At 45.8% G+C, this 27,557-nt stretch overlaps 1 protein-coding gene across 4 annotated transcripts in view; it reads right to left on the bottom strand.

Annotated features, from left to right (window-relative positions):
- RPGRIP1L (RPGRIP1 like) overlaps positions 1-27,557 on the bottom strand; it is a 673,080-nt gene that overhangs the window by 430,616 nt on the left and 214,907 nt on the right. For all 4 annotated transcript variants that reach the window (XM_085639033.1, XM_085639032.1, XM_085639035.1 and 1 more), the window contains exons 13-14: positions 20,891-21,070; positions 5,913-6,030 (exon numbers count right to left, since the gene is read on the bottom strand). In XM_085639033.1, the coding sequence (XP_085495159.1) occupies positions 5,913-6,030; positions 20,891-21,070 (298 nt within the window). The remainder of the gene's footprint in view (positions 1-5,912; positions 6,031-20,890; positions 21,071-27,557) is intronic.

Raw genomic sequence — 27,557 nt, 5'->3', positions numbered from 1 at the left:
GCATGTTGAAAGCTTTTTCATTATCCATGGAGATATGGAGATTTTGGCTGCAGTTTTGTGCACTTCTGTTGCTCTGTCTAAGATATGGCAAAGCCTGCAAAGGCTGGGTGAAGTACATCTGTGGCAAAATCCTTTGGGTCCTGTTTGCTAGTGCTTTTTCCAATATCTTGCAGTCAAGATTTAACATTGACAATGATCAACCCTCTTTATGCAACACCACACACATTATCTACTGTGTTGTGGGCAATAAAGTGCCCTAATCTTTGGCTTTAACATATAATTTCTAGAAGCCACTTTGCTAGATGAGCTTTATAAAATGCTTCCAGTAGTCAAACACTCCATGTGTTTTCCATGCTAGCTGCTTCAGGGCCTCATCTATTTCTTTGTGACAGCCCGCCTTCAATTTAAAAAGTTTGTCCGAGTGTCAATCACTGAAGGTGAGCTCCATGTACATCGGCATCCTCAAAAGTACTACTTACTTATAAGTGCCTGGCCTACTCTTGCCTTTAATAGTCTGCCATTAGCTCATTTGTTTCCTCCTGTTCATGCAACAAGTAACCATATTTGTGTTTCACTGCCATTATAGGGGTGTGCTGGGTGTCCGATCTAGCAAAGCAAGCCAGCATTCAATCTGCCTTATCAAATGTTTTTGAGCAATATAATATTTGTAATCATACAGTCCCATACTGTCATGCTTCTCTTGTATGTGCCTTGCTGTTTATGCACTGAACCAGTGGTTTCTCCCTCCGACTGGCGTAATTGGTCTTCCATCCTACTCAATTGATCCTGTAGAGTCACCCGGACCTGCTTCTTCAAGCATCAATTGATGCAGCCTCCAGTACAGCAACCTACCAATAGGGCGTTGTGGTCTGACAGTGTTCTTGCTAGGTAGTTTGCTTTGTGAATGTAATCTTGCCGGTGTGGTTGGGAAAAACATATTTATGCAGGTATGCAAGTCATGGATCAGTGAATCATGAGCATATTTTCAACGTATTGGCTATGCAGCCCTCTATACTTCGCTAAGTCCTAGTTGTCTACCCAAGCAGGTGTTTTTTCTGCCAACCTCCCAGCAGTAGCATGTGGCAGGAGAGGTGTGACCCAGCTCTGATTGATCACACAATGAAAGTCGCTACCCATCAGAAAAGGCTTCTGGACTACCTAAACAATAGTGGAGTCATTGAATGCAACAACCCCGCCTTCCCTGTGTTGGGTGGTTATAAGGTGGACAGCAGCAGTTCCCTACTCATGAGATATCCTAAAACAAACCTATCAAACACCTGGGTCTATTGGTTGGTTCACCACCACAAAGGGAACCCCTGGGCGGATCCAGATCAATACCCCCAGGTATATGCAAAGTAGAAGGTATAAAACAACTGATCCCCACATCTGTGTTGCAGTTTCCTCCTCACTCCCTCCATCAAATATATTCCTGCAGTAGGGCGATGTGGACCACATGCCTCTTCTTATAAGCAAGTACTTAAAGTCTGTTCACAACATGCCCAAACACTCAAATATTCCAAGTTAAACAATTGGAATATGCAGTTGTATACATTGGTCTATCTCAATGTATGTATGCATGTGGTCAAGTCAAAAGGCCCTGTCTGCCCAGAATGTCTCCCTTAGTAAGTTAAACTCAGCATAACTGGATCTGCCGCCTTCGTCTAAGTGTGGCCCTGTTGTGTCTCGCCCAGTGATGTTTTCCTCCATCTTGGTACTCCTCTTCTCCTGCAAATATAAGAAGTGGAACTGAAACTCTCCCAACTTTTAAGTCCCCACCCTGGACCAGGCCTGGAACTGCCCCTTGCCCAAAAAGTAAACAAAAGTATATGTGGTCTGGTAAGGAAGGTGCTTTGCGGGTATCAGTGATTTGTGCCTCTGATCTGAAACTCCCTATAGTCTGCCTGTAGTATCTAATGTGGAGTGTTGGTATCAGAAAATGAATATCTTTTAATTTCTGCTTACAGTGAGAGCGAGCTAAGAAGCTACAAAGGTGGACCTAATAATCACTTTCTAGGGCAAGTGTGTTAGGATACACTCCTAGGTCTTATATTCTTTTAATTTGTGATGTTTACTGTTAGAGAACCCATATTGTTTTTATGAATCACAACAACACCCAGGCATTGCAAAGGGGAAACCCCTCACTTATTACTGTTTTTACTGTACACGCTGATAAACTAAATTGTTTAATGTTCTGTAAGTGAGTAGAAAAACAGTGGAGAAAAGGTTCAGAGCCCAATAAAAGTCCATCTATCAAGGTAGCATGAGCAGATTGCATCTTCAGATTCTCATCACTCCCCCAGAATGTTCCAAGAATTGTAATGATTGAACGTGATTTATATGCTAAATATCGAATTGTTATTATGATATGTTTGTGGATTTAGCTTGACAGTGGGTTCAAGAATAACATCCCATCGCATAACCCAAATCTCATTCTGCACCTCTCATGCACAGTGGGAGTGTATATTTGAAGAGCTTTACTATGACGGACCACTCCTATTGTTATGCTTCCTTTGTACCTGATAAAGAAGTTTAAATAAAGTTTTGATATGTATCTTACATACAAATGGATAAAATATGCATATACTGAGGGCATATTCTGTGCACTTATGCATATGTATATTTTACAATCTCATGCGTAAGATCCATATGCCGGCATTGTTGGCGCAAATGTCAGATGTTTGAACTAATGGCATATGCATGCATGTGTTCATTAGGAATGTAATTACTTTTACTGGGAATGTACATCTGTCAACATCGTTGTTCTAGGACGGATGTTCATGCCAAACTTGTATTCTGTGCACTGCTTCAATTGTATCCTTGGATGTGATTAGAATTTAGTCTTGGAAAGTTGATGCTGCATGTGTATTGGGATTGTTTGTGGTCCTGGACTGTAAACTTTCTATTACACAACTCACATGTCACATCAGGTATTAATATTGTATTCCTTTGTCCTGAGTGTTTTATAAAGTTTCAAACAATCTTACATCACTTTATGAACTGCAAAAAATAAGAACACACGTTAAGGGCTTTTTTGAACTTAAGCGACTGAGAGTTTGGATCTCTTCTTCGTGAATCGGACCCTAAATCATTAATCACATTATTCAAAAAAATCTATATGTAGGACTTGGCCCTTTTTCCCTCATTTGTTTTCATTTTTCATGTTGATGCAGATTCAGGGAGCCATTTTACCTACCCCTGAAACTTCTGTCTGAGGGCCTGGAGCACAAAATGGTGGCCACCTGTGACATCACCAGCATCCACTGGAACCTGCTAGCACCTTCCAGAACATTCCAGAACCCTGTGACAGTTGGAGGCGGTTTAGAATGTTGGGAAGCTAAGACAGAGGGTTGGCAGTTGGAGCTGGCAGTTGGCACCTGACTGGTGAGGAGAGAGCAGCAGAAACTTGAAGGAGGAAGGAGTGAAGCAGCAGGGGTGGAAACTTGTGCCTGGAGTGGGGTCCATAAACCCACCCTTGATACTAGTGCCTACTGACTGAGCCCAGCCTGGAGCCCTGTGTGGGAAGAAGCAAGAAAAACCATCCTAAGGACCTGGACAGCAGGAACAGGCCTTAGAAACAGAGAACAGCAAGATCCTGACCTGGAAACTGGTTTCCCTGGAGTCCGACGTCGAGTAGCCTGAGACCTGGAGCCCGAGGTGGAGAAGCGGCGCCGACTGGAAAGCGGACGTCGCACCCGGAGCCACCAGAGGTCGAGAGAGGGCGCCGTCAGAGGTCGTGAGGAGTACCAGAGGTCGAGGAGGAAGTCACCCGAGGTCGAGTGAGCGGCGTCATCGGAGGAGTGAAGTCCGCCCTCCGGAGTCGTCGGAGACCGAGGTGAAGTGTACCGGAGGTCGGGAGTGAGGATCGCACTCCGGAGTCGCCGGAACCTGAGAGAATCGTGCCGGAGGTCGGGAGTGGAGGTCGCACTCCGGAGTCGCCGGAAACCTAAGGAGAGGAGCACCGGAGGTCGGGAGTGAGGATCGCACTCCGGAGCCGCCGGAAGTCGACAACGAGTCAAGGCCGGCCGACGTCATCGAAGTTGAGGTCGCCATCGGACCGGAGCCGCCCGAAGTCGACATCGAGTAAAGACTGCCCGACGCCATCGAATCGGAGGTCGAGATCGAACCGAGGCCGCCGACATCGAACCGGAGCCGCCTACCGGCGTCGTCAAGAACTGACATTGTGCCGAGGCCGCCGACATCGAACCGGAACCGCCTCACGGCTTCGACACGACTCCAGCGGCGTCGGAGCATCAGAGAAAGGGCAGTAAGTGGAGTAGAGGGCGCCTAAGGCCCTGTGGAGACCTGAGAGACTGCTCTAAGGGGCTAGGGAGGTGCTGGAACCAACCTGACTGTGCCAGGGGTGAGCTGGGACTAATCTAGAGAGGTTGTGTGGAGGGAGAGGGCCAGGTCTCTGGTATTCCCCCCTTGATCTACCTCAGTTTAGGCCTCAGCCTTGTCCAAGCCAGGGAGTAGACACCCTCAAGCCTTCCACATCCCCACAAGCTGTGCCTGGGCCAAATCAGCCCTTAGGAATTCAAAAGTGATCTGATTCTATGAGTGTCACTGTCAGCTTTTAAGCATTTATTAGGGGCACTGTATTTATTGTATTTAACCTATTTATTGCTTCACTGTATTTATTGGTCCACAGTATTTATTGATGCACAATATTTATTGGTTTACAGTATTTATTGCCTCAGAATATTTAATTGCCTGTATGTATTTCACTTTTATTTATGCCTTCAGTATTTATGATCACCCCTATTTATTGAATCATTAAGCCAGTATTTATTTGACCTGCACTATCTAAAAAGTTTGTATACTGTGATTGTTATTTATTTTATCCAATCAGCAACTAAGAAGATAAAGAAAGATATTTTCATAATTTTTACGGTGTAGAGTCGTTTTTGGAACGGATGCACGCATGGTTATTGTATGGGTATGACGTATGCTTAGCACGGTGCCTGATTCCTGACCACTCGAGCCAAGCTACCACAGTGTGTCCTGGAAGACCACCACCACCCTTTCAGTGTGGGAGTGTGGTTTTCCAACACTATATTTGTGTTAAGTGCCATAAAAGCTGACCTGTGTTGCATCTACAACCCCAGATGATGGATGGTGAGGGTTTATGTATGGTTTAATCTTGCAAAGTAAAGAGGTGTTTCAGACACCAGTGAGGAATTCATACCTGTATAATCCGGTACCTCAATTAGAGGGAACCTCCTTATTACATTTTCAAAACACCGACTACTTCCTCATCTGTGATTTCACAGGCTATAAGTCTAAGTCCAGTATTGGTATTTTCTGCCTGGCTTCACGGAGAAGTTTACATATGCATTCACTCCAAACATGTGCATGCTGGGCTGTGCCTTTCAGAAACTCTTCCCATCTACCTTCCATTAATGATTTCAGTTGGGCATACCATGGAGGATGCATGGGTGTAGAGCATATCTTAGCATTAAGTCCCATTTGTGAGATATGTTTCTCTTTTACCAACAATGGATTCATGTACTATACTTTAAATGTCAACAGACTTCTCTGCAAATGGATGACTTTGTTGGCACTGAGCTTCGTTAGTAGGTTTGCTACACTGCCTCTGAACAGGAGGTTGGGGCCATATTTCAGTACTCAGAAAATTAGATAAAAAGCCTAACCAAGAGTTATTTTTATTTCATCATCTCTTCGTGAGCACTTATAACCATCTTAAGTGCCATCCCAAAAAGCATCCACAGGAAAAACAAACCTGCTAAGCTTACGCTCCTTTACTTTATGAGGTTGTATGAGCTTTACGTTATTTTAATTATTATGAATGTATTGATACGCTCTGTAAAGGGAGGGTTTTTAACAAAAGACAAATTGGGCATAAAGTAGATATTCATGTTGCTCCCAAACACTTTCAATAGAAAATACAATACCTTCCAGTTTTCGGATACGCGCAGCTCTGATGTCCAGAAGCTTGGCATATTGTTCAAGCTTAATCTCATACTCTTGCTGAAGACCTTCCATCTTCTGAGTCACTCCTTCAACTTCGACCTGGGAAAACATGGAGCAAGAGCTGTGTAACTGGTAGCTGTGTTGGACCACCCATCGGTTTATACTCTGCATGAATTCAGAGTTAAAATGACTTCTGCATTTTTGCAACAGTTTTTAACAATCGTTTTGCATTCTGAAAAAAACAAACTACTTTTTCTGTGCCAAAATTCTCACCTTTAAAGGGAAGGTATGTTCACTATATAACCTGCTTATGACAGGAGGAAGGAAAATGCCTCGAGTTTATTGTGCTCATCCCTAATTATGTCATATGCTCTTACCAAATGAAATAAAATCTATAGAAATGCTGTAACAAACATATCAGAGGCTGTGGAAATTCCCCACCCTAAAACAAAAATGGCAGGTTCGGTATTATAGGGGTCAAAGGCTGTGGCATGGCTAAAATAGGCTGTGGGGAAAGATAAAACAGAAAAAGCAGTGAGAACAAAAGGTCATTGGAGAGCAGGCATAGAGAGTGACCACTTGGTGTTAATTCACTTCAGTTCTCAGTTGCCTTTCGTGATAAACATATTATGACACTTTATAAGTTCGAAGGGGAAAGAACGGCCAAACCTATAGGTTTAAATCTATTTTGCAAGGTCATGTAGGGAGAGTATTTATTTCAATTGAAACAAGCATTTGCAATGCAATAGGTCTCGCATTTACGCGAGTTTGAGCCTTTGGCATTGTAAATGACAATGCCTTTTATTTAAATTTTGGTTTATAAAACATAAATAAAAGGCATTGTCATTTACAATGCCAATAGCTTAAACTCGCGTAAATGCAAGACCTATTGCATTGCAAATGCTTGTTAACAAATGAGTTTTATCTGACATTCTTTTATTTTTATATAAAACGAAGAAATGCAACTTCCATGCTCGCATTTGCTGCATTCAGTGAAAGATTAGTGGAAATTTATGACTGGAATACCAAACGGCAGATAGGCAAACACACACAGCAATCATTCAGGAATCACATCAGCGGCACCATTATATTACCACAGCCCTTTTGTAGCACTCATATATTTTCATAGGAATTAAATATATTTGTAGAATCCCAATAAATCACAGCTAGTGCGATTGTGATCTATGGGAAAGAAATGCCGGCTTTAAACCTTGGACTCGTGTCCCTGAAGAGAGGTAGCTGCGCGGCGATGGAAGGAAGTTTAATTGTATGATTAAGGTGGGCTGAGAGCCCCCGACTACCCACAGCTGCGAGCATTAACCCTCTGTCTGCATGGTACTCACCCACTCCCCAACCTGCTGACAAGCAAAACGAAACCTAAGAGCAATTGCTTAATGTGTAACCCACCTTTTATAAATATAAAAAAGCGGGTGCCGTGCTCCAACAAAGCAAGGCGCCCGTGCATTAAAATAGTTATGTGCAGGCATTTAAAAAGCAAATACAGGAACGCAAGTGCCATGATCAAAAATAAAGCGTGTTGCCCGTGTTTTAAATATGAAAGCGGGTGCAAGTTATGCTTATATACAACACATAGAGTGCCAACAAAGCTGACGACTATGGAACTGGCGAGAAAGGTCGGTTTAACATTATGATCCTGGGCAAATCACTTATTCTCCTCTTTAAAGAAGAAAAACAACAAATGTGAACTTGTGTAATGTAACTGGTGCTCATGTAAAGCACTGATACTTTCGGGTCGGCTTGAATTAGCGCTATTAAAAAAATGCCAAAAAAGGAAAAATAGTACCTCAATCCCAGATCGAGAGGCGGGGTGACTGGTTAAAATGAATTAATCCGTACTTGGGGTGTTCACCGCACAAAGAAAAGTAAGTGAGGCCTAGCGTATTGGGGATTCCGCTAAAATGCACGTAACAGTGACGCCTATTGTGATCCTAAAACAGTGCGGACTACTTCAAGCACTTTTAGCGCGCAGAAGAGGCTGGTAGCGCTATGCACATGCTGCGTGCAGAAGAGGCTGGTAGCGCTATGTACATGCTGCGTGCAGAAGAGGCTGGTATCATTCAGGAATCACATCAGCGGCACCATTATATTACCACAGCCCTTTTGTAGCACTCATACATTTTCATAGGAATTAAATATATTTGTAGAATCCCAATAAATCACAGCTAGTGCGATTGTGATCTATGGGAAAGAAATGCCGGCTTTAAACCTTGGACTCGTGTCCCTGAAGAGAGGTAGCTGCGCGGCGATGGAAGGAAGTTTAATTGTATGATTAAGGTGGGCTGAGAGCCCCCGACTACCCACAGCTGCGAGCATTAACCCTCTGTCTGCATGGTACTCACCCATTCCCCAACCTGCTGACAAGCAAAACGAAACCTAAGAGCAATTGCTTAATGTGTAACCCACACTTTTATAAATATAAAAAAGCGGGTGCCGTGCTCCAACAAAGCATGGCGCCCGTGCATTAAAATAGTTATGTGCAGGCATTTAAAAAGCAAATACAGGAACGCGGGTGCCATGATCAAAAATAAAGCGTGTTGCCCGTGTTTTAAATATGAAAGCGGGTGCAAATTATGCTTATATACAACACATAGAGTGCCAACAAAGCTGACGACTATGGAACTGGCGAGCAAGGTCGGTTTCACATTATGATCCTGGGTAAATCACTTATTCTCCTCTTTAACCCCTTCGACGCGCATGACGGAGCGGTTCCGTCATGCACGTTGGTTGCGCCGTGCGCATGACGGAACCGCTCCGTCATGGCCCCGCCCGCGCACAGAACCTTCAGCGTGGCGCGGAAATCCGCGCCGCGCTGAAGGGGTTAAAGAAGAAAACAACGAATGTGAACTTGTGTAATGTAACTGGTGCTCATGTAAAGCACTGATACTTTCGGGTCGGCTTGAATTAGCGCTATTAAAAAAATGCCAAAAAAGGAAAAATAGTACCTCAATCCCAGATCGAGAGGCGGGGTGACTGTAGAAACATAAGACATAAAAGCGCCGAGACACGGCAAAAGTGAAAGCAGGGGTGCGCGCTGCATTTGAAGTAGTTAAAGTGATCGGAGACGCGATCAAGGGAGCAGAAAGGAAACTGATTAGAAGGGAGGGGGTAGTGTGAAAACAGCGGGGAGAGAAGGGAGGGTGTAATAAAAAACAAAGGAGCCAAAGCTATAGAGAAGGGAGGGGGGAGTGGGAGCAGCTGTGCACGTGCATGTGATCGTGCACTCAAGGTTTAGGCCAGCCAAAACTGTGGGTAGCACTTTGAAAATCCCACATATAAAATGTCTCTTCGAGCCTTTGGCTCAGCGAGACCTAAAAACAAAGACAAAGTACGAAAAATATAAAAAAGGATACAAACACGTTAGAAGATATGTTTAGTAAAAAATAAATCTTCCAAAGTTTGGTGACGTTAAAATACAAGTGGCCATACACAAAGTGCATTTGCAACCGGAACTGTGTGTCAAAGTGACAGTGAGCCAAAACTCCTTCTGACTTGAGGGGGCGTGGCCAGCAGCCAGCAAAGATGGCCGCACCTTAGGTGAGCTCCGGCGATCGTCCACCAAATCCTCGAATATCCGCCACATTTATCCATCTGCCAATATCCAGATTTTCACCAGAGAGCCCCTATACACCAGTGAACGTCTGGCAGAAGTTGTGGGGTCCCGCCACGTTCTGCCTCGGAGTACCGGCTGGAGACAGACCAGATGTTGCCAAGAGCATCAGTGGGAGGAGACCCACGAACTGTGGTAAAATGAGGCGGCTGAGGTGGAGGTCATTCTGGCTCCCTCAGATCCCTATGGCTGGACTGTAAGCGATTCTCGTCCCCTGTGTGGTATCCGTTTCAAGTGAGATGAGTGGGCTGTAGCGGGACCGCTCAGCTGCACAGCAGTGACAGGACCCCTGAGCGGTGGAGGCGCCTTCGTGGTGAGTGCAGCTGCCGCCTGGGCGTCTGTGCCAGCTCTCCTCACTGGAGCGCTGGACATTTGCAGCCTGAATGGAATTGATGCCAGTTCCCTTGAATCCCCACAGCTGGCATGGAGGCGGATCTCGTCCCCAGCAAGTGACCCGTGCAAAGTGAGAAAATCGGGCCGCAGCAGCATGGAAGTAGCGCGGGGCGAGAGGCGGAGCAATCCAGATATCTGAATCGGCCTTCCGATCGGGGCGCGGGACATCTACGGTGGGGGGGGGGGGGGGTGCCTGGAGGTGGGCGAGTGAGGCGAGAGCTTCGGGTCCGGGCAGGACTGCGGTGAGGGACTACGCCGGGATGCAGTACTCAGGGAGCGAGGTACAGTGGCATGAGGTGCTACAGAACGGACGGGCAGCGAGGGAGTGAAACTGTGATCCCCACAGGCCTGGGTCCCACCAGATTGAGAGGTGCTTAGAGCTGAGGTACATGAAGATATATGAAGGCTGTGGGTGGATGAGTGACGGATGCTGGCCTTCCAGCTGACATGGGGCATATACTTGAGAGGAACTATCATATAGCTCTGGTAACATCCCAAACCAGTCGTGTAGTGGTGTGGGCTGTGGGTGCGGAGCAGGAGAGGTAGACAGTGAAATAAGGCACACTGGCAAGATGTCGATTTCGAAGGGGCCAAAACCTACGCACCAAAGAAAACTTGATACGTTTGTGCACCCAAAAATGGACACTGCAGTGGAAGAGGGTGAGGTGCAAGGTCAAAAGCAGCTAATGGAGGGAGAAGGCCCGACTCTACAGGATATAATGGCAGCAACTCAAGGAGTGCGCTCGGCACTCGAAAGCAAGATCGATGGGGTTACCTCAGAAGCAGAGCCGGCTTTAGGGCAGTGCGACTGGTGCGGCCGCACTGGGTGCGGACCTTTGGAGGGGGCGCTGTGACCCCAGGGGGGGCGCTTTGCTTAGCAATATCTTATCATAGGAGAGATGAGGGGCACTTTTACAGGTGGTAGTGAGAGAACCGAGGAGGCGGTCAAGGGACGCGAGGGCGCCAAAAGTGATTGTCGCACTGGGCGCCACCAGTGCTAAAGCCGGCCCTGCTCAGAAGTGACACTAATGCATGCAGGCCTATGTAATTTGGGTAAAAGCTACTGAGGACTCCGTCTACATGCTCCAGATATCTACAAAAACATTAGAACTGAGTGTTAAAAAGCTCCAAACAACAACGGCAGATCTAGAGGCAAAACTTGAAGATTATGAAGAGCACTCACATAGGAACAACGTACAAATGTTGGGGGTTCCAGAGCAAGCCGAGGGCCCAGCCACAGACTTATTTGTGGAAGATCTTATCCAAAATCACTTGCAGCCAGTTCCCTATCTTGGTACTTCTCAGTGGAACGCGCCCACCGAGTACCTGGGTGCCCGCAGCAACCGGGTGCGCCCCGCCCCATCCTGGCGAGGATTTTCAATTTCAGAGACAGGGACATAATCCTTCAGACAGCTCGCTCGGCTCCTCCACTAAAGTACGATAACTCAACTATAACCTTGTTCCTGGACTTTACAGTGAAGGTTCAGAAAATGCAGCGCTCCTTCCTGGAGGTTAAACGAGCGCTCCATGACACAGACATAAATTATGCAATGTTATTCCCGGCCAGGCTTCGATTGGTAGCTGAGGGGAAGTAATGGTTCTTTGAATCACCAGAGGAAGCCTGTGAGAGGCTGGAGGGATGGAGAACCTCCGGAAACAAAACATCCAGCCTCCAAAGGCATAAAAAGGGACAAGAGTGCAACAAGCGGGTCCGGGACAGAGCGAAGGTCCGGAGACGGAGGATGGGCGAGCAGGGCCAGAAGATAGCCGCAGGACCCATACGACATTGGTAGCAGTAAGATACTCAAAGGGATCTGCCACTAATTCCTGCAAATATACAAAGAACATTTCTTGAACTGCTAATCCAGCTGATGTATACAGCTGGGACCCAATAGTAAGACACTAGTCGAAATCGATTAATCTCTATACGAATATTTTTGGGTTATCTTGAGTTTGCTAGAAACAAGTATGAACCCGATAGACTTACAGTAAACGGTGTCAAAATGGCTTAATTACTACATGTTTAGGGGAAGAGACTTTGAAGGGTACGTGGCCAGCTGGGACACGTTCCCCAATGTTGAGTTATGTGGGAAGGGGTACACAGGCACTCTGCAAGATTGGGGGGTGGTGGGCAGTTTCAAGTCCACATTGCAGGGAGGCATGAAGGGGAGTGGGAGTTTATACTAGATTGAGTTTTAAGGTACTCACAGTTGAAAACGAAAGCCACAGTTCACAGTACATGTCCTGAACAACAACAAAAATAGATGCAAGACGAGAGGTCCCGCCAAAGACTACATGGTTAGCTGCCGAGTTACCTGGTATCAAGTGGCTATTAGAGGTCCTGAGGAGGCACCGTATGCTCCCGGGCCCCCAGACCGTGCTCCCCGGGATCATGAAATGCATGGTAACATGACAACAGCATCCCCCCCTGTAACTTTGAAATCCTCTCTTGGAACATCAATGACTCTTGGACAGAATCAAAAGAGGGGTTGTACTTCAATACCCGACGCGGCAGGCACCGGATATTGCCCTATTGATAGAAACCCACATTCAAGGGACCTCCTACTGCACTCATGCCGGTTATTCCAGAGGATCAAGGGGAGTTGGAATTCTTCTGCGTACGTCCTTCCCTTTTAAAATACAAACTGTTAAACATGACTTATTGGGATGATTTGTAACCGTGTCAGGGTATTCAGAGGGAAGGCCACTGAATATTACGTCCCTCTATATACTTCCAAGATTGCATTCTCCCACTCTCGTAGATCTTGGGTGACATATAGTCAACCTACCTAATGGAGAACTACTTATAGGGGTAAACTGTAATGCGGCCCTTAGCGGAGAATGGGATCGCTGGCCAGCCAGGCAAAGGGAAGCTCCTGGGGAGGCCCTGGAAGAATTTCTGCGGGTGGTGGGCCTAGTTGATGTGTGGTGGGTGCATAATCCCACAGCCCGCCAGTATACTTTTCACTCAGAGGTTCATGGAAGTCTATCCTGTATAGACTATATATTTGGAATGGCAGACCAGCTCTCCTGAGGGTTATCTCGGACCACTCTCTACTTATAGCACTGTATGGTAAAGCATCTACTCTCAAGGGACAGGGGATGACACTTAATCCTTGGTACTTGAAAATACCGGCTTTAAGGGAGGGCTTAGCTGAAGCAACCACTAACTATTTCAGCGAAAACGAGGGGTCGGTAGACTCAGCCCAAATAATGTGGGAAGCCTACAAGGCAGTAATCAGGGGGCAGGGGATCTCTTCAATAGCCGGTCATTAAAAAGAGAAACAGAAACAACTGATAGCAATAGAAGATGAGATTCGGTAATTAGAATCTGAGCTTACATCAACAGATTCCCCAGACATTAAACACAGATTACACAGAAAGAATATAAAGACGTTGCTGAAGAAACAGCAAGAGCACACCATTGAGCCACTCAACACCGAATTTACCAAGTGGGAGATAAGGTGGGTAAGCTGCTAGCGTGTTTGGAGAAACAGAAAAAGGCAACCAGATGGAACTTCTTATCGTGGATACGGCTTCTCTATTCTGAACCCCTAGCGCAAGTCACAGTAAATGGGGGAAGGTCATAGATTTTCAAATTGTAGAAGGGGACAAGGCAGGGCTGCCCACTCTCCCCATTAATATCTGCTCTTGTGTTAGAGGCACTGGTGATATGGATTAGAGGGGATCTGCTCATAAGGGGACTCAAATGGACAGAGGATTGAGAGGACAGAATCTCCCTATATGCGGATGACATACTACTCTATCTGGCTAACCCCTACTCCACTCCTCCATGCATAGAGTACTGCATATATTTACACTGTTTCAGAACTATTCAGGATATACCATAAACTGGGAAAAGTCACAATATATATGTCCTTTGCGGTCAATGCATCAACCTTTCCAAGGTCTGCACAGCGCGAAGTGTACCTGAAGGGTTTCGATACTTGGGAATCTATGTCACCACAAACCCGGCAGTCTTTTACGCTCACAATCTAGCTCCCCCTTATGTCGACTACAAGAAAACGTGCAACATTGGAAGACACTTCCCCTTTCATTATTGGGCAAATCCTCCCTATATAAAATGATAGCACTCCCTCGTTTTGTTTATATCCTACAGAACACTCCATATCCTGTCCCATCAAAGTATTTTTGAGCTATAGAATCAGAAATACGTACACTCCTCTGGGATAACGGTATCCCCCGAACAGCACTGGCTAAACTAACAAAGAGCTGGTACGAGAGAGGAATTGCCCTCCCGGCAATATTACTATTGGGCAGCTCAATTTACAGTAACAAATTAATGGGTACATTTGCCACAAACAGAACTAGCCTAAAGGATGGACAGACATAATATGGAACCCGGGAACTATCACAGAGCTATCTATGATGGGAAACAGAGTGCACCACGAAACACACCACCGTTGACAACAATTACGCTATGGCACACCACCCCAGTGGCACTATAAGATAACTATGGCCACTCCACTCTGAGTGTCAGTGTACCTTGGACTGTTAGCAAAACAATCTGGTATTGACAAATGGGACCTCATCGGTCTCTCCAAGGTTGGTGACCTATGGGCAAGAGGGAAGACTATACCCTTTGGAGACCTTTAAAGGGACTATGAACTTGACTCAGGAGAAACTTTTTGATATCTCCAGGCATGAAGCGCGTTGCAAAGTGCCATTCCTAGTGGCACGGTGCTCCCAGCCTCCTCCCCCCTAGAAGATAGGCTCTTGGGTGATTATTTAAAAGAGAAAGCAATATCACAAACATATAAGAAAATACTAAAAATTCACCCAACACTCTAGGGAAAATACAGGCCAAATGGGTGGATGACATTGGAGACATGAGTGACGAGGAGTGGCAGTAGGCACTGGCGTCCCCTCGGGAGGTGGCCATACTCTCTCGATTTAGACGAATACAATTAAAGATCTTACATAGAACATAATACACAAATACGACACTAGTTAAAATGGACATCACCAGCTCACCACTGCGCCCCAGGATGTGTGGTCAGGTGGGAACTTTTATGCATCAATGGTGGGACTGCCCAACAATCCAGAAATACTGTGACAAAATAATATCAAGGATGCTAACACTGTGTGAGAAGGAAGTAGTGGCCTCGCCCCGATAGTGTCTCTTAGATATCTAGGATAAAACGGACCTCACGGCTAGAGAAAGAACCTGGGTCGCCCTAGGTTTTATGGTTGTAAAACGCAACATCCCGAGGACATGGAATGAGGTGATGGGGCCTAGATATTGAGACTGGGAGGCCGATATGGATTGGTGTATCTAGGCCGAAAGGGTGGTTTATGAAGGACAAGGCTGTCTGCAAAAGTGGTCAAAGATCTGGGGGGGATGGAACAAAAGCAGGGGGATGATATGCATGCCGGTCAATGAAGTTTCCCCACATGGGGAGGAGTAAGGGCAGAGAAGCTCTAGATGTACAATCAATGAAAGTGGTAATACTAAACACTGACGTCTGTCTTGCAAGATGTAAAAATCGAAACTGTGAAAATGTACTGAATCAAAGGTTGTTTATTGCACTTGCTTTGCGACTATTTTTCAATAAAAAAAAGTTAAAAAAGAAATTCCTTCTGACTGAAGTGCTCTTGTGCCAAAGAAAATACATAATTTTATAAGAAAAGGGGGTTTGTTTGGGGTCAGGAAGCTAACGTTTGAGGGGACATTTAAATAAGTTTAGCTAGAAATGTCCCTGGTGTTCGCAGTCTATCTTGGTTCTCGTGTTGTGTATCTATGTGCTACCATGTGGATTCAAAAATGACCAAGAAGCAAGGGATCAGCCAGTATCTCTGAGAACCTGGGTAGTACGTATGGAAATACAAAGACAGAGGCTCCTTTGGTTGACTCAGGTAAGACAGTCTCGAGTAAATTTATGTAATGGCGAACAAGACCGTCATGCCAATAATGGATCTATCAAAGGACATAAATCTAAGATGAGTAAATCAAAATAATATAAGAACATTGAAACAAGAGACAGAAAACTTTTGTTATACATTACATAAATATGTTATGATAACCTAAATACTAGAATCATATAGGGCCCTCCAAAAGACATAAATAAATCAGTGCAGTGTTCCAGTGTACAAACTGAGAATTTGTGTGACAAAAACATGGGAGGGAGGCGTGCACACACAACAGTTAAAAAACATTGACTGCAAAATTTCACACATTCAAGGAACACAACTCTCTGTCCTTGATCCAGTCCTGATGAAGACTCCAGTCAAATGACTTCCCAGGGGTCCTACAGGAAATGCACATCATTGGAAATAATTGTCATTACCCTGGCCAGGGCAAGTTCGGATTGGCGGGACATTCTAGCTGCACCACCCTCAAGAGGAGTGCCATGTTATTAAGGAAATCTATAACAATACGCATTTTTATTTTGTTATTTTGCAGTTTTATATAGTGCGAACTCCGCCCCATGACAAGGGCGATCTTTCCAGGAGAACTAGTTACAGTACACAGGGGAAGACTAAGTGATTTGCTCAGAATCACAGGATGTTGAGCCGACACTGGGACTTTAATCTGCTCTCCCAGTTCAAAAGTTGAAAGCTTTAGCCATAACGCCACTTTCTCACCCAGATCATTGAAAAAACATGGGCGGACAAAGATGGCAGATATGCTGTAGCACTGTGCACATCAGGGGATGAGAAATGGCTTATGATAAGCACTTTAGTTCCTTCAAGCCAACAATCCACTGTGCTAGAGAAACTGGGACAGCTCTTTCTGGATCTTCTGCGGGCACCTTTGATACTAGCAGGATGGACAGTGAGGCAGATAGATCTACGCAGACACATAGGGGACTAGCACTACTTAAAAACCAGAGATTGCCAGGACTATGGATGCTTGGAAAAGACTTAATGAAAAAAACCCAAAGCATGTTCATACTCTTCTGAAGCACATGAAATTTGTTCCTGAATTGATCATTCTTCACCACATCCCTTATGGAAATAAAGCTATTTGAGCCTTGTTTGCTCCAAGAGGTATATCAGACCACTCCCCAACACTGGGAAATCACAAACCCTACACAGAAACACACCACTGACTGGAAGCTTCAAACCTGGTACTTAATAAATAAGGAAACTGTGGAAGTGACAAAGAAATCCTCATTGCTGTACTTTCAAGAAAACACAAGATCAGTGTATAGCACCATAACTGTGTGATATGCCTATACCTCTGTAGTTAAGGGAATATGTATCTCAAAGACAATTTGCTTAGACAGGGAAAGGAAGGAATAAAGTACTACGTAGAGAGGGAGTTCCAGCAGCTTGAGCAAAAGCACACACTGAGCCTTGCACCACACCTGGGTAGACAACTTCAGACCAAAAGGGATGAATAGAAGTAATTGTTTACAAATGATACCCTTAACCCGTTGCGTGCTTCTGTCGGCCAACGGCCGTCGCAAGCACTACCCCCGTAGTGCTGCGCACGTCCATTGGCCGACGCGGCCCCGCCCACTCTTCAAAGGCGCCGCGGCGGATTTGCGGCCGCGGTAAACGGATTAAACGTTGTCTTAACAAATATATGAGGCACCGTGAGGTGGGAAATAAGGCTGAGAAACTGTTAGCATGAATCCAGAGAAAGGCTGGTGGGGTGAGACATGTTAACGGTGAAATAAGAAAACAAGGATGGCAGGGGATGAAACTTTCAACATTTATTTGAAAACATTTGATAAAACTGAGACAACTAGTTCTAGGGGAGAATTCCGTAAAGGGGGAATAGAGCCTCGTGTGCAAAAGCTAATTTTTTTCTCTAGGGAAAACATTTTTCCTCTTGGAGAAAGCCCTTCCCATACAACTCCACCAAATCTAGGTGGTGAGCCTTCCCATCCCAGAAAGGCAGTTACTTCATAGCCGTTGCTGGAGTATCTTTCCAATAATTTTCCAGGAAGTAATGGGAAACGGGAGATGTTTAGAAATGCCCACAAACTTCTAAGGCAAAGCGCTCATTTTTTTCTTTCCAGCAGTTTAATATATTGCTTGGATTATACCCGAAGGTATCAGAACGCTTTATATGAGCACCAGTTGCATTACAGTTGGACACATTCATTTTGTTAGGCACCCGGAGATTACGTGATTTGCCCAGAATCACAGGATGTTGAGCGTCCCTAGCAAAACTCGAACCCGGTTCCCCAGCTTCGAGGACGACCACTCAAGCCGTTAGGCCACATTCTCTCCCCATTATACCTCTCACTTCCACCCCTTGATTTACTACTGTGGATTTTGCTGCACCCATGCTAGCAGTAAAACCATTTATGTTAGCCAGGAATTATTTTATGAATTCCTGGTAAACATACAAAAGACAAATTCATAAGTTAAGTCCAAAGTTATCTTGCTGAATAGGGTCTCGCATTCAAAGCCGAAAAGTATTGCGACACTAAACTTGTGCTCTTAAATGTGGTTGGCCACGATGCCACCAAGTTCCAGTGGATGCTTGCATTGTGGCATACACCAGTACATCACGTGATAGGCATATTGTACCTCTCTACCCTATTCAGCAGATGCCATGTAGAACTCTTCCGACCTATTGGATTAATCACCTCTTGGATATCAAATCTGTTGTGGCCTTCCTAAGATCTAATGGCAGTAAGCCTTTTTCTCTTGCCTCCTCAAGCATTATTTAAAAAAAGGTGTATTGGCCACCAGTGCCATTTTCATGTATAATTCAGCAGGTAGGCCATTAGGCCCCGGTGTCATCCCTGTCTGCAGTTGTCTTGATGCAGGGTCACTCTCTTCTGCAGTGATCCTCTTTTCTATGGTCGATCTTTGGTCAGCTGTACAATTTTATTTTTATGAATTTTCATGAATAGGACCCATGGTATTTTTATGCCATACAAACTGATTTTACTGTGGAACACCAAATATTTTGGGGTATTAATACAAAACAGTGCAAGGTCCTAGTGTACCTTTTCCACAAAACTGTTCCTGGAAATAATTTATCTTGCATCACACAAACAATTCTCAAATTAAGCTTAGTTTCCGTTTTTTAGCACAACAGTGAAGGTAGTATTTGCAGGAAATGTAAAGTAAACTGGCACCGATTATTTAATTGTTAAATTATGCAAGGTATCACACAGAGCATGAGATGGAAAATAAAGAATCAGAACTGACAACTAGACTGGACATGCATTTAAAAACAATGTTTTTTTTCTAAAAGGGAGAAAATGAACAGCGTTTATATAATTGCTACTGATTTCAATTTATTGAAAAATACCCCCTAAAAATGTCATTAAATGGCCATTGATTTTTAAAACTTTTGTTTATTAGATCTGTAGTTGTTTTCCCCATTCCGTTCCATAAATGTTTCAAGATTACACAAACATGTGGGAATATTCAATGTATAGAAATGTTAATGTGCTCATTGAGGGCAACTCACTTTCCAGGCAGTCTTGCTTAATTTACTTACATTTGTGTGACTTTTTTACTATTATGTTTACTCTGCTTGGTCCTATAGCTATGTCAGACATGCAACGCGTAATTTATGAAATAATAAGTGCTGGTGTTCAAAGAGCTGCTCAGAAGCCTGCAGCTGGCGCTATTAAATGCCAGCGCTCCAAGCGCCAAGGCTGCTGGTCCTAAAATACACCTCTAGCCTGCTTAATCCACTATCAGACACTCCATGCTCTTCTATCTCTCTCTCTTGCAGCTTCCTACTTTCTTCCCTGGTAAGGTTTTTCCCATCTTTCTCTTCCTCCTTTTTTTCTGTATGCGTATTTTACCTTAGTTTTCTCTCAGGAATTGAATGATGAGAAAAAATATGTGCAGGTGCCCAAAAATGGCAAGCATTTGCAATGCAATAGGTCTCACATTTATGAGAGTTTGAGCTATTGGAATAGCAAATGACAAAGCCTTTTATTTATGTGTTGTTTTTAAAACAGGCAAATAATAGGCAATTTCATTTACAATGCCAATAGCTTAAACTCTCGCAAATGCGAGACCTATTGCATTGCAAATGAGTTCGGCCCGTGCTATAATTTTTTTTTTAGAAAGCGTTAGGAGTGAGCATGTCCTGTCTACAATAGCAGGCTGGACAAAGCTATTTGAGAAAATAGTGCACGGAGGCTGTAATTAAAGCCTACCAAGTAACAACACATGTAACAGGGGGTGTAGCTATCGGAGGTTACTAAATGAGACAAAGTGGTACTAAGGAGGGACTACTAAGCCTATTGACCAATGAACAGCCGCAGTTTACAGTGGACAATGACAGAAGCCAATAAAAAATATAGGCGGAGAGCAGGCGGAGCTTCAAGCCCCTACCTGAATACAGCGTGCCTCGCAGAGCAGCAGATGCGCTGCCCAGGCTCGACCTAAAAAATGAGTGCTGGTGGCCACCGCAAGGTCAAATTAAGCACTGCAGATGTGATAAAGACGAAGGTGCTTTTATAGGTTCGTATATGCTTTTGAACAGCTGATTACACTATTCTGTTTGGTAATCTAAAGGTATGCCCATCACTTGTGAGCCAGCAGGTCACAAAATTCACAACTGTCATGAGATCACTCAAAAGACAATACAGTTTGTTGAGTAACCTTACGGGTTTGGATAAGAAAAACTCAATATCAGGCTCTAACATCAACCACTTAGGGTCTAAGGGCAGCCCAGGAGTTGTCCTGAGAAATAGCTTGTGCAAACTAATTGCAGACTAAAGATGTGGGCATGCCTTTAGGTACAGGATTTGCAATCCTGCTTACTTATAACTGAGTGACTGAATTAGAGTTTGGCAGACAAGTTACTCTGTCACAAACGTGATGGATTTCGCATCTGCCATGTTAAAAGTACACTTGTAATTGAATGGAGAGGACACCTGCCACCTTTTTAACTATCACATTTGCTAAAATCTAAATAAAGTCATTAGTCTGCTATTAGCCAATTGGTTTGATCATAATATTTTACTTTTGTTAAATGCTTATTACCTGGTAGTCTTTGTTGATTTTATGCTGCATGATCAGCATATTTCGTATTTTGTCTAGTTCTTGCACCGTCTCTGCATGTGTTGCTTGTAGGTCTCGCATTGAGCGCTCCAGGTCTTTGTTGCTTTCCTCTTCTACGTTTTCTAAAAATGTAAGGTCGCCATTCTTTTGCTGTTTGCGCACCTACAACAGAAATATTGTTTTGCTTAATGAATTAACACTTTCTAAAAACTAAATTGGTTTTTATCTGTACGATCAAAATATGAAACAATTCACCATAACTGACAACCTAGAAATTACATACTACACAATGTGGCTCGTGACACACCTAAGCAACACCCCTCCAAAAATGATGCCGAGATTCATACGGTAATCATAAATTATGGGAATCGAGTGTTAGATCTACCTTGAATACATTTTTAAATGGTTAATGTCCTTAATACGCTCCTGAATTGATTAACACAACAGCAGCGTTGATGCACATGCTTGTGTACACACCATCGTTTGGGACTCCAAAGATAACATATTTGTAAACTTCCATGGGCACTCAGAACTTCTTATAGACCGAAGCTTATCTTTATCACTCTTTTTTCCACTTTGGAAGAGGAACAGCTTCAGACCACTTTTTAAGTTTACACAGAAAGAAATAAGCACAAATTCACAAGGGGTTTGACCAGCATGAGGACAAAGATAATGTTTTCAAGTTGGTCCCTGAAACAACGAAAATGGTCATCAGTGACCAATATTTAAGAAAGGCATGCGAAGGGATAACCATTTTGAATCACATGACAAAACACTATCTATTCTGCATTGATTTAGCAGAAATTAAAAGTAATAAGGACCCCCTCTCTGCTAAATCTAGGTGAGTAAAATTTTTGATATCAAATTTTTATTTTCCAAGGACAAATATACAATCGTACCCCATCCCGATTCACACACCGGATCCCATATTTGAATAAATAGTACAAAGTTTGCCCCCTCACCCGATAGAAGCAGCGCTGCAGAGTCTGGAATAAGTCCACCATCGACCCCATATCTTGGTGTGCTTATGCGAGCAGCCCCTGACCAGTAAATAGGCTCCTCTAGTTTAGAGCGCCTGAAGCAGTTTGGCCACAAGCGGGCCATATTGAGAAGGATTAAGAAGCTACTACAGACAGGAATGGAGAGCCTGCTACAGCTGTACGTACTTGTGGATCTGTATAGTGGAAAGTAAGAAATGTGATTAAAAATCCTGGAACGTTATAACCACCCATCGCTCAGGTATTAGTATTAGGTAGTACTAATTCTATCCCATTTCTGGAATCCTTCTAGGTGTGACACCTGGGCAAGGCTTCGCCCTCTCCGCAACGGGGTCTGTTGAGTGATTTTGTTTTTCCACCCCAGTTCTTTCAGTACTATGTGGAAATCACCCCCCTGGTAGGCTCATTGAGGAAATTGGTGAAAAGATCCCCATTGAGTAAGTGATAGACACTATCAAGCCCACTAAGGAAAGCTCCAATGTACTGGCCAGGTCCCCCCGGCTCCATTCATCTAGTCAATAAAACCTGACAACTGTGAAGCCTAGTAATAGAGACAGATGTCCGCAATGCCCATGCACCCATCAAAGGTCGATTGGCAACATTTGTCCCAAGCAATGGTGGGGTGGGGCTGGAGGGTGGGGGGATGGAATGGAGTAATGCGCCCTGCCCAGAGGAAGGATCGAATGGTAGCCGTAAGATCACAGAAACATGCAGCTGGGATATAGATTGGAAAACTTTACAGGACAAAAGATAATTTTAGATAGGGCAACTCTACCAAGAACCCAAAGGGGAGGATGCTCCCAGGATTTAAAGTCTTATTTAATTTGGTCAGAAGTGGGGGAAGGTCAAGGGACCAGGTCAAGGAGTGTTCCACTGAAACATACATACCAAGATACTAATAGAGGAAGCTAAGACGTTTGACCGGGATCCGTTTTTGCCAATTTGTGGTGTCTCGCCCCTCGTAATTGAGATTAGGAGTGATTTTGCCCTGTTAGTGTGTAGTCCCGAGCCTCCCCATAAAGGGGCAATATCCGCGAGTCCTGTAGGTTCGTCACATAAAGAAGCATGTCATCCACAAACAGCACTATTCTGTCTTCCTCTCCCCCTCGCCAGAGCCAGCCCTGAATCTGTGCATCACATGTAATAATTTAGTTATGCAACTGTTGCATAGTTAAAAACTTATAAGGTCCCAAAAGCGAGACCTATTGGCTATGCCAATGCTTGTTACCATTACCAGGGTGATCAGATAGCTCCATGTCAGAGAACACCACGTTTGCATTCCTGGGCATTTTACAGGTCATTGTATTCTGGGAGTTGTAGTCTGGGTTCATTTCAATTGGACCAACACAGCTGATGACAATATTATGTAAGGCAAAGTCCAGCAATGGAAAAGTGGTGTCACACTAGCGTTATACCATCTAGTCACAAGTCACCGTAACCGTAAAGCATAAGGTAACTCGATCTAAAAGCATGCACATGCTGTTGATTTCAAATCCAGGACTGGCAAGAGGTGTCTCACATGATATGGATCCAATTAGAAGCAGCGTGAGAAGACACTCCGGGGGTGGTGGCAGGAATAATGACCATATGTCAAGCATACCTAAGGTTTACCGGATGGCTGCAGTTTACTGACTAGTCCATGTTCTAGTTTTTTTTCTGTTTTGCGGTTTTACATAGCGTGCACTCGCCCTGAAGGTATTGAAGCGCTTTTACTTGAGCGCCACTTACGTTACACACGGACACATTAATTTTGGGAGGCACGGGGAGATTAATCGATTTGTCCAGAATACCAGGATTTTGAGCTCGAACCTGGTTCCCCAGCTCCGATGTCAGCAGCTCTGGCCATTAGGCCATATCCTCTCCAATTGGGGTCTTGGGCTTAAATTGTATAACCAAATGCATTCTGGTGAATACAATTCGATAAATAGATCACCCCTTTAGAAGAAAATTCTGGGGCAGGATCAATGACCCCTTGGCATCATGCAGTCTACATGAACTGCGGAGCACAGAGGTTACATTCCCAGTTAGATAGCTGAATGGGTGTCGGAGATCATGGGCTGATGTGCCAGTTGCAGATTCCCGTGCTAACCCACCTGCTCTGTATATGTATGATCCGCAGTTAGGATGCTCGAGCGGTTAGCGCCGTTGCTGCGGAGTTCGTCTTCAGGAATTCATCTGCTTGCCTTGGGTAAGTGTAAAGCCCAAAGTCTAGGTGAGTCAATGAAGCTGCAGCTTCCAGCCCAGCGCGACCCCCTCCCCTGCTTGTCCCAGATGTGGATTGGGGGGGTTGCACTACGGCAGCCCCCCGGCGGCTTCCATATCGGCACAGCAGGATGGACATGAGGTGGGCTGTTTTTCCATTCCGCGCTCCTGCGCCGAATGGGATGATGGGTGATGAGGGCTCACCTCTGTAATTGATGCTCTGTAGTGAATAATGACATCCCTTTGCGAGGTGGGTGAGGGGGGTAAATGATAGCCAGGCTGGTGCTGGGGGGGGGGCGGTTAAAGGTCACGGGCCTGGGATTCTTTGTAGGGGGGTTCTTTCTCTTGACTGCACATCCACAGAGGGGTTAGAGAAAAGGAGGCACAGAGATAATCTCGTGCACCTCCGAGGGATAAGTGTGTGTGGGTGAGAGGTGATGCGAGCTGGAAGGAATCATAGTTTTTTTTTGCAGAGTGTGGGAGCGATCTCATACGTGGTCAATCACTCTGGCAGGTCAAATCAGACGAACAGGCAGGCCACGTTGAAAGCGAAAAGCTCCATGGACCACATTATATTTATTTATTGCAAATTTATATAGCGCAAACTCTGTATTGGAGCGCTTTACATGAGCACCAGTTACGTTATACACGTACACATTCATTTTTTGGTAGGCACGAAGAGCCACCCTCCCCCGTGTAATGCCAGCTGCTGCAACAGGGGGAGGGACGGAGTCTGAGGAGAGAGAGCAGAGGAGGAAAGAGCAACAGAGAACCAGTCTGCCAAGTAGGTGCGAACGTTAGATTGTAAGGATGAAAAAGTTGGTTAGGTGTGGCCCAAAGAAGAATTAGAGGGTATGTTTCACTTGTGCGGCCGCTAAAGTGAAAGTAATCATTTCGCGGGCGCTTTGATGTTCGCAGTGGCCGCGCGGCTCACTGAGAACATCAAAGCGCCCGCGAAATGTACACGCAGGCTGCCAAATGGTGCGCGCACCCGGCGCACATGCACTGTAGTTGGGGGCCTGAAAAGCACTCGTTTGCACTTCCAAATCCCCGTTTTCTATAGCTCTCGCCAGAGCAGCGCTAAAGCGCTGGCTCAGGCGAGACCTAAAAAAGGGGAACCTTTCCTAATTCCCCTGCAAATGGGCAAGGAGTCTGACAGAGTCCCATTGACTCGCACCTGTGCAGAGGGGGAAGAGTATAATAGTTTGCCATAGCATATGAATCTTGGGTCGAAAGCCCATGCGCTGTAATACTTGGTCCAGAAATATCCAGTCAATCAAATCAAAGGCCTTCTCAAAATCAACAGGCAGACGGCATGCAACTCTTGGATCTCGATGTGTCGAGCTAGAGCCATATGTAGCAGACTGAGACAATGCCTCATGCTGCGCCGTGTCGAATTATGAAATTTAATACGGTATCAAAAGGGCGGAATGAAATGACGGAAACAAACAGATTGCCGCTGCCCGCGTCCCACGCAGTGGGACATCAGCAGGGCAGCTTTCTAGTGGCCGCCCGTCGCAGCCTTCCCCCTCCCCCTCCCCCTCCCCCTCCCCCTTCTTCTGCCTCGCGCGCGAGGCCGCGCCCAGGGAGGGGATCTCCCAATGAGTGTGCAGGTAGGAGGCGGGGCGATAGGGGGGGCGAGGCTAGCCACCCCTTACTTAGACGTCCCTCTCGCCCAGTTCCTCCTCTGCTTCCTGCGCGCCGCTCCTGCCCGGACACGCGTATTTACTGCCGTCTGCACCACGTTGCTGCGATCGGGGACCCCCCCTCAACGTCGTTGTGCTCTTCGGGATACTCGGGATACCATCTATTCGGTGAGTCTTGCTAACCTCCCCCACCCCGGCCCTGTCCCTGGAAATGACCAGGTGGACGGGGCCCTGTGGCCTGGATGGCCATGGGTGTGGGGGGCGCAAGCAGCGCCCGCATTCCTGCGGGGCGATGCGGGTGTCGCTGGGGGGGCATCTTCGTGGTGCGACTGCGGGGTGGCAGGGTATCGGGGAGGTCCTTTGCAGGACGGGGCGGCAGGATGCGAGTGTGTCGTTCGGGCCGTTGTACGGGTGTTGCGGCCATCTTGTCTAGGCTTCGTGTTTATGATCCGATGTTAGTCTTTCGTTCCCCGGCGCGCAATAGTTAGCGCTTCACCAGGGCGGAGCCTCGGGCGGGTTCCCAAGTACCGCATCGTTGAGAAGGTTGCATCCGGGACTGGTAGGAAATAGGGGCTATGGCGCGAGTCGGGCCCCTGCAGGGCCGCAGGAGGACTCTGGGGTAGAGTGCGGGCTGGGAGAGGAATGTGGTCCGCCGGCTTAAAAAACTGCCGACTTTGGTGCAGGAAACCAGGTTCGTGCCCTCGAGGTCGCGTCCACATTACGGTGCGCATGTAAGCGCTCCAATACCTCCGGGTCGAGTTCGCGCCATATAAATATGCAAACATTTGCCCCCGCTTTACGGTGCTCATGTAAGCGCTCCAATACCTCCGGGTCAAGTTCGCGCCATATAAATATGCAAACATTTGCCCCCGCTTTACGGTGCTCATGTAAGCGCTCCAATACCTTCGGGTCGAGTCCGCGCCAGATAAAGATGCAAACATTTTCCCCCGCTTTACGGTGCTCATGTAAAGCGCTCCAATACCTTCGGGTCGAGTTCGCGCTATATAAATACCAAACATTTTTCTTCTGCTGGACGCGCAAATTCCTACCGCCCCCTGCATCCCCTCCTGTCGTGCAGTACACACACTGTAGGTCCGCGCGTCTTTGCTGCCCACGTCTGATTGTAACATGCCGGGTGTATTAGGTGGCACAGGCTTCTTCGGTGGCGGTAACGCACCGAGGCTGCCGGGCAGCGCTCCTCGCATTCACCCGATAGTTAAGGAAAGTGTCTTTTGAGGAATGTGCGATTCAAACCAGACTGCGTGGACACTACTGACATGCATGGCGTGCACAGTACTAATTCGCGCGCTCGCACACACGGCTGCCCACAAGGACGAAGACTCACCTAACACGCGTGCCCAACACTAGTACACGTCACACAAGCATTCTGCTGCCCCATTAAAGCAGGTTCTGCTGATACCAGTGCGCGGTACTAGCACACGCACACACAGCTGCCCCAAATACGCAGACACCTCTGAGGCGCGCGCTCAGTTCTATAACTTACACTGCAGTCCCCAAACATGTACTACTGCCCTGCGTGCACAGTACTAGCACACACTGCTGCCCCCAATATATAGACACTACTAACACGCGTGCACTGAAATGGTATATTACTGCCAGCCTCACACATTATTGCGCAGTTGCAGGCGGTAATAAATTGTATTTATAAAGCACTTTTGGGCGATACGGGTATTCGTCTTTTGCCCTTTAAGCACCAGCCATGTCCGGCCCGAGACCACGCGCTGATTTCGCTCCACTGCTGATTTCCGCTGATGTTTACAACGTTACTGATTTATAGTTGAG

Source organism: Triturus cristatus, chromosome 12 (assembly GCF_964204655.1).
Source record: "Triturus cristatus chromosome 12, aTriCri1.1, whole genome shotgun sequence".
Lineage (NCBI taxonomy): Eukaryota > Metazoa > Chordata > Amphibia > Caudata > Salamandridae > Triturus > Triturus cristatus.
Note: the sequence above shows the minus strand (reverse complement) of the source record. Positions and strands in the feature narration are given on the sequence as shown.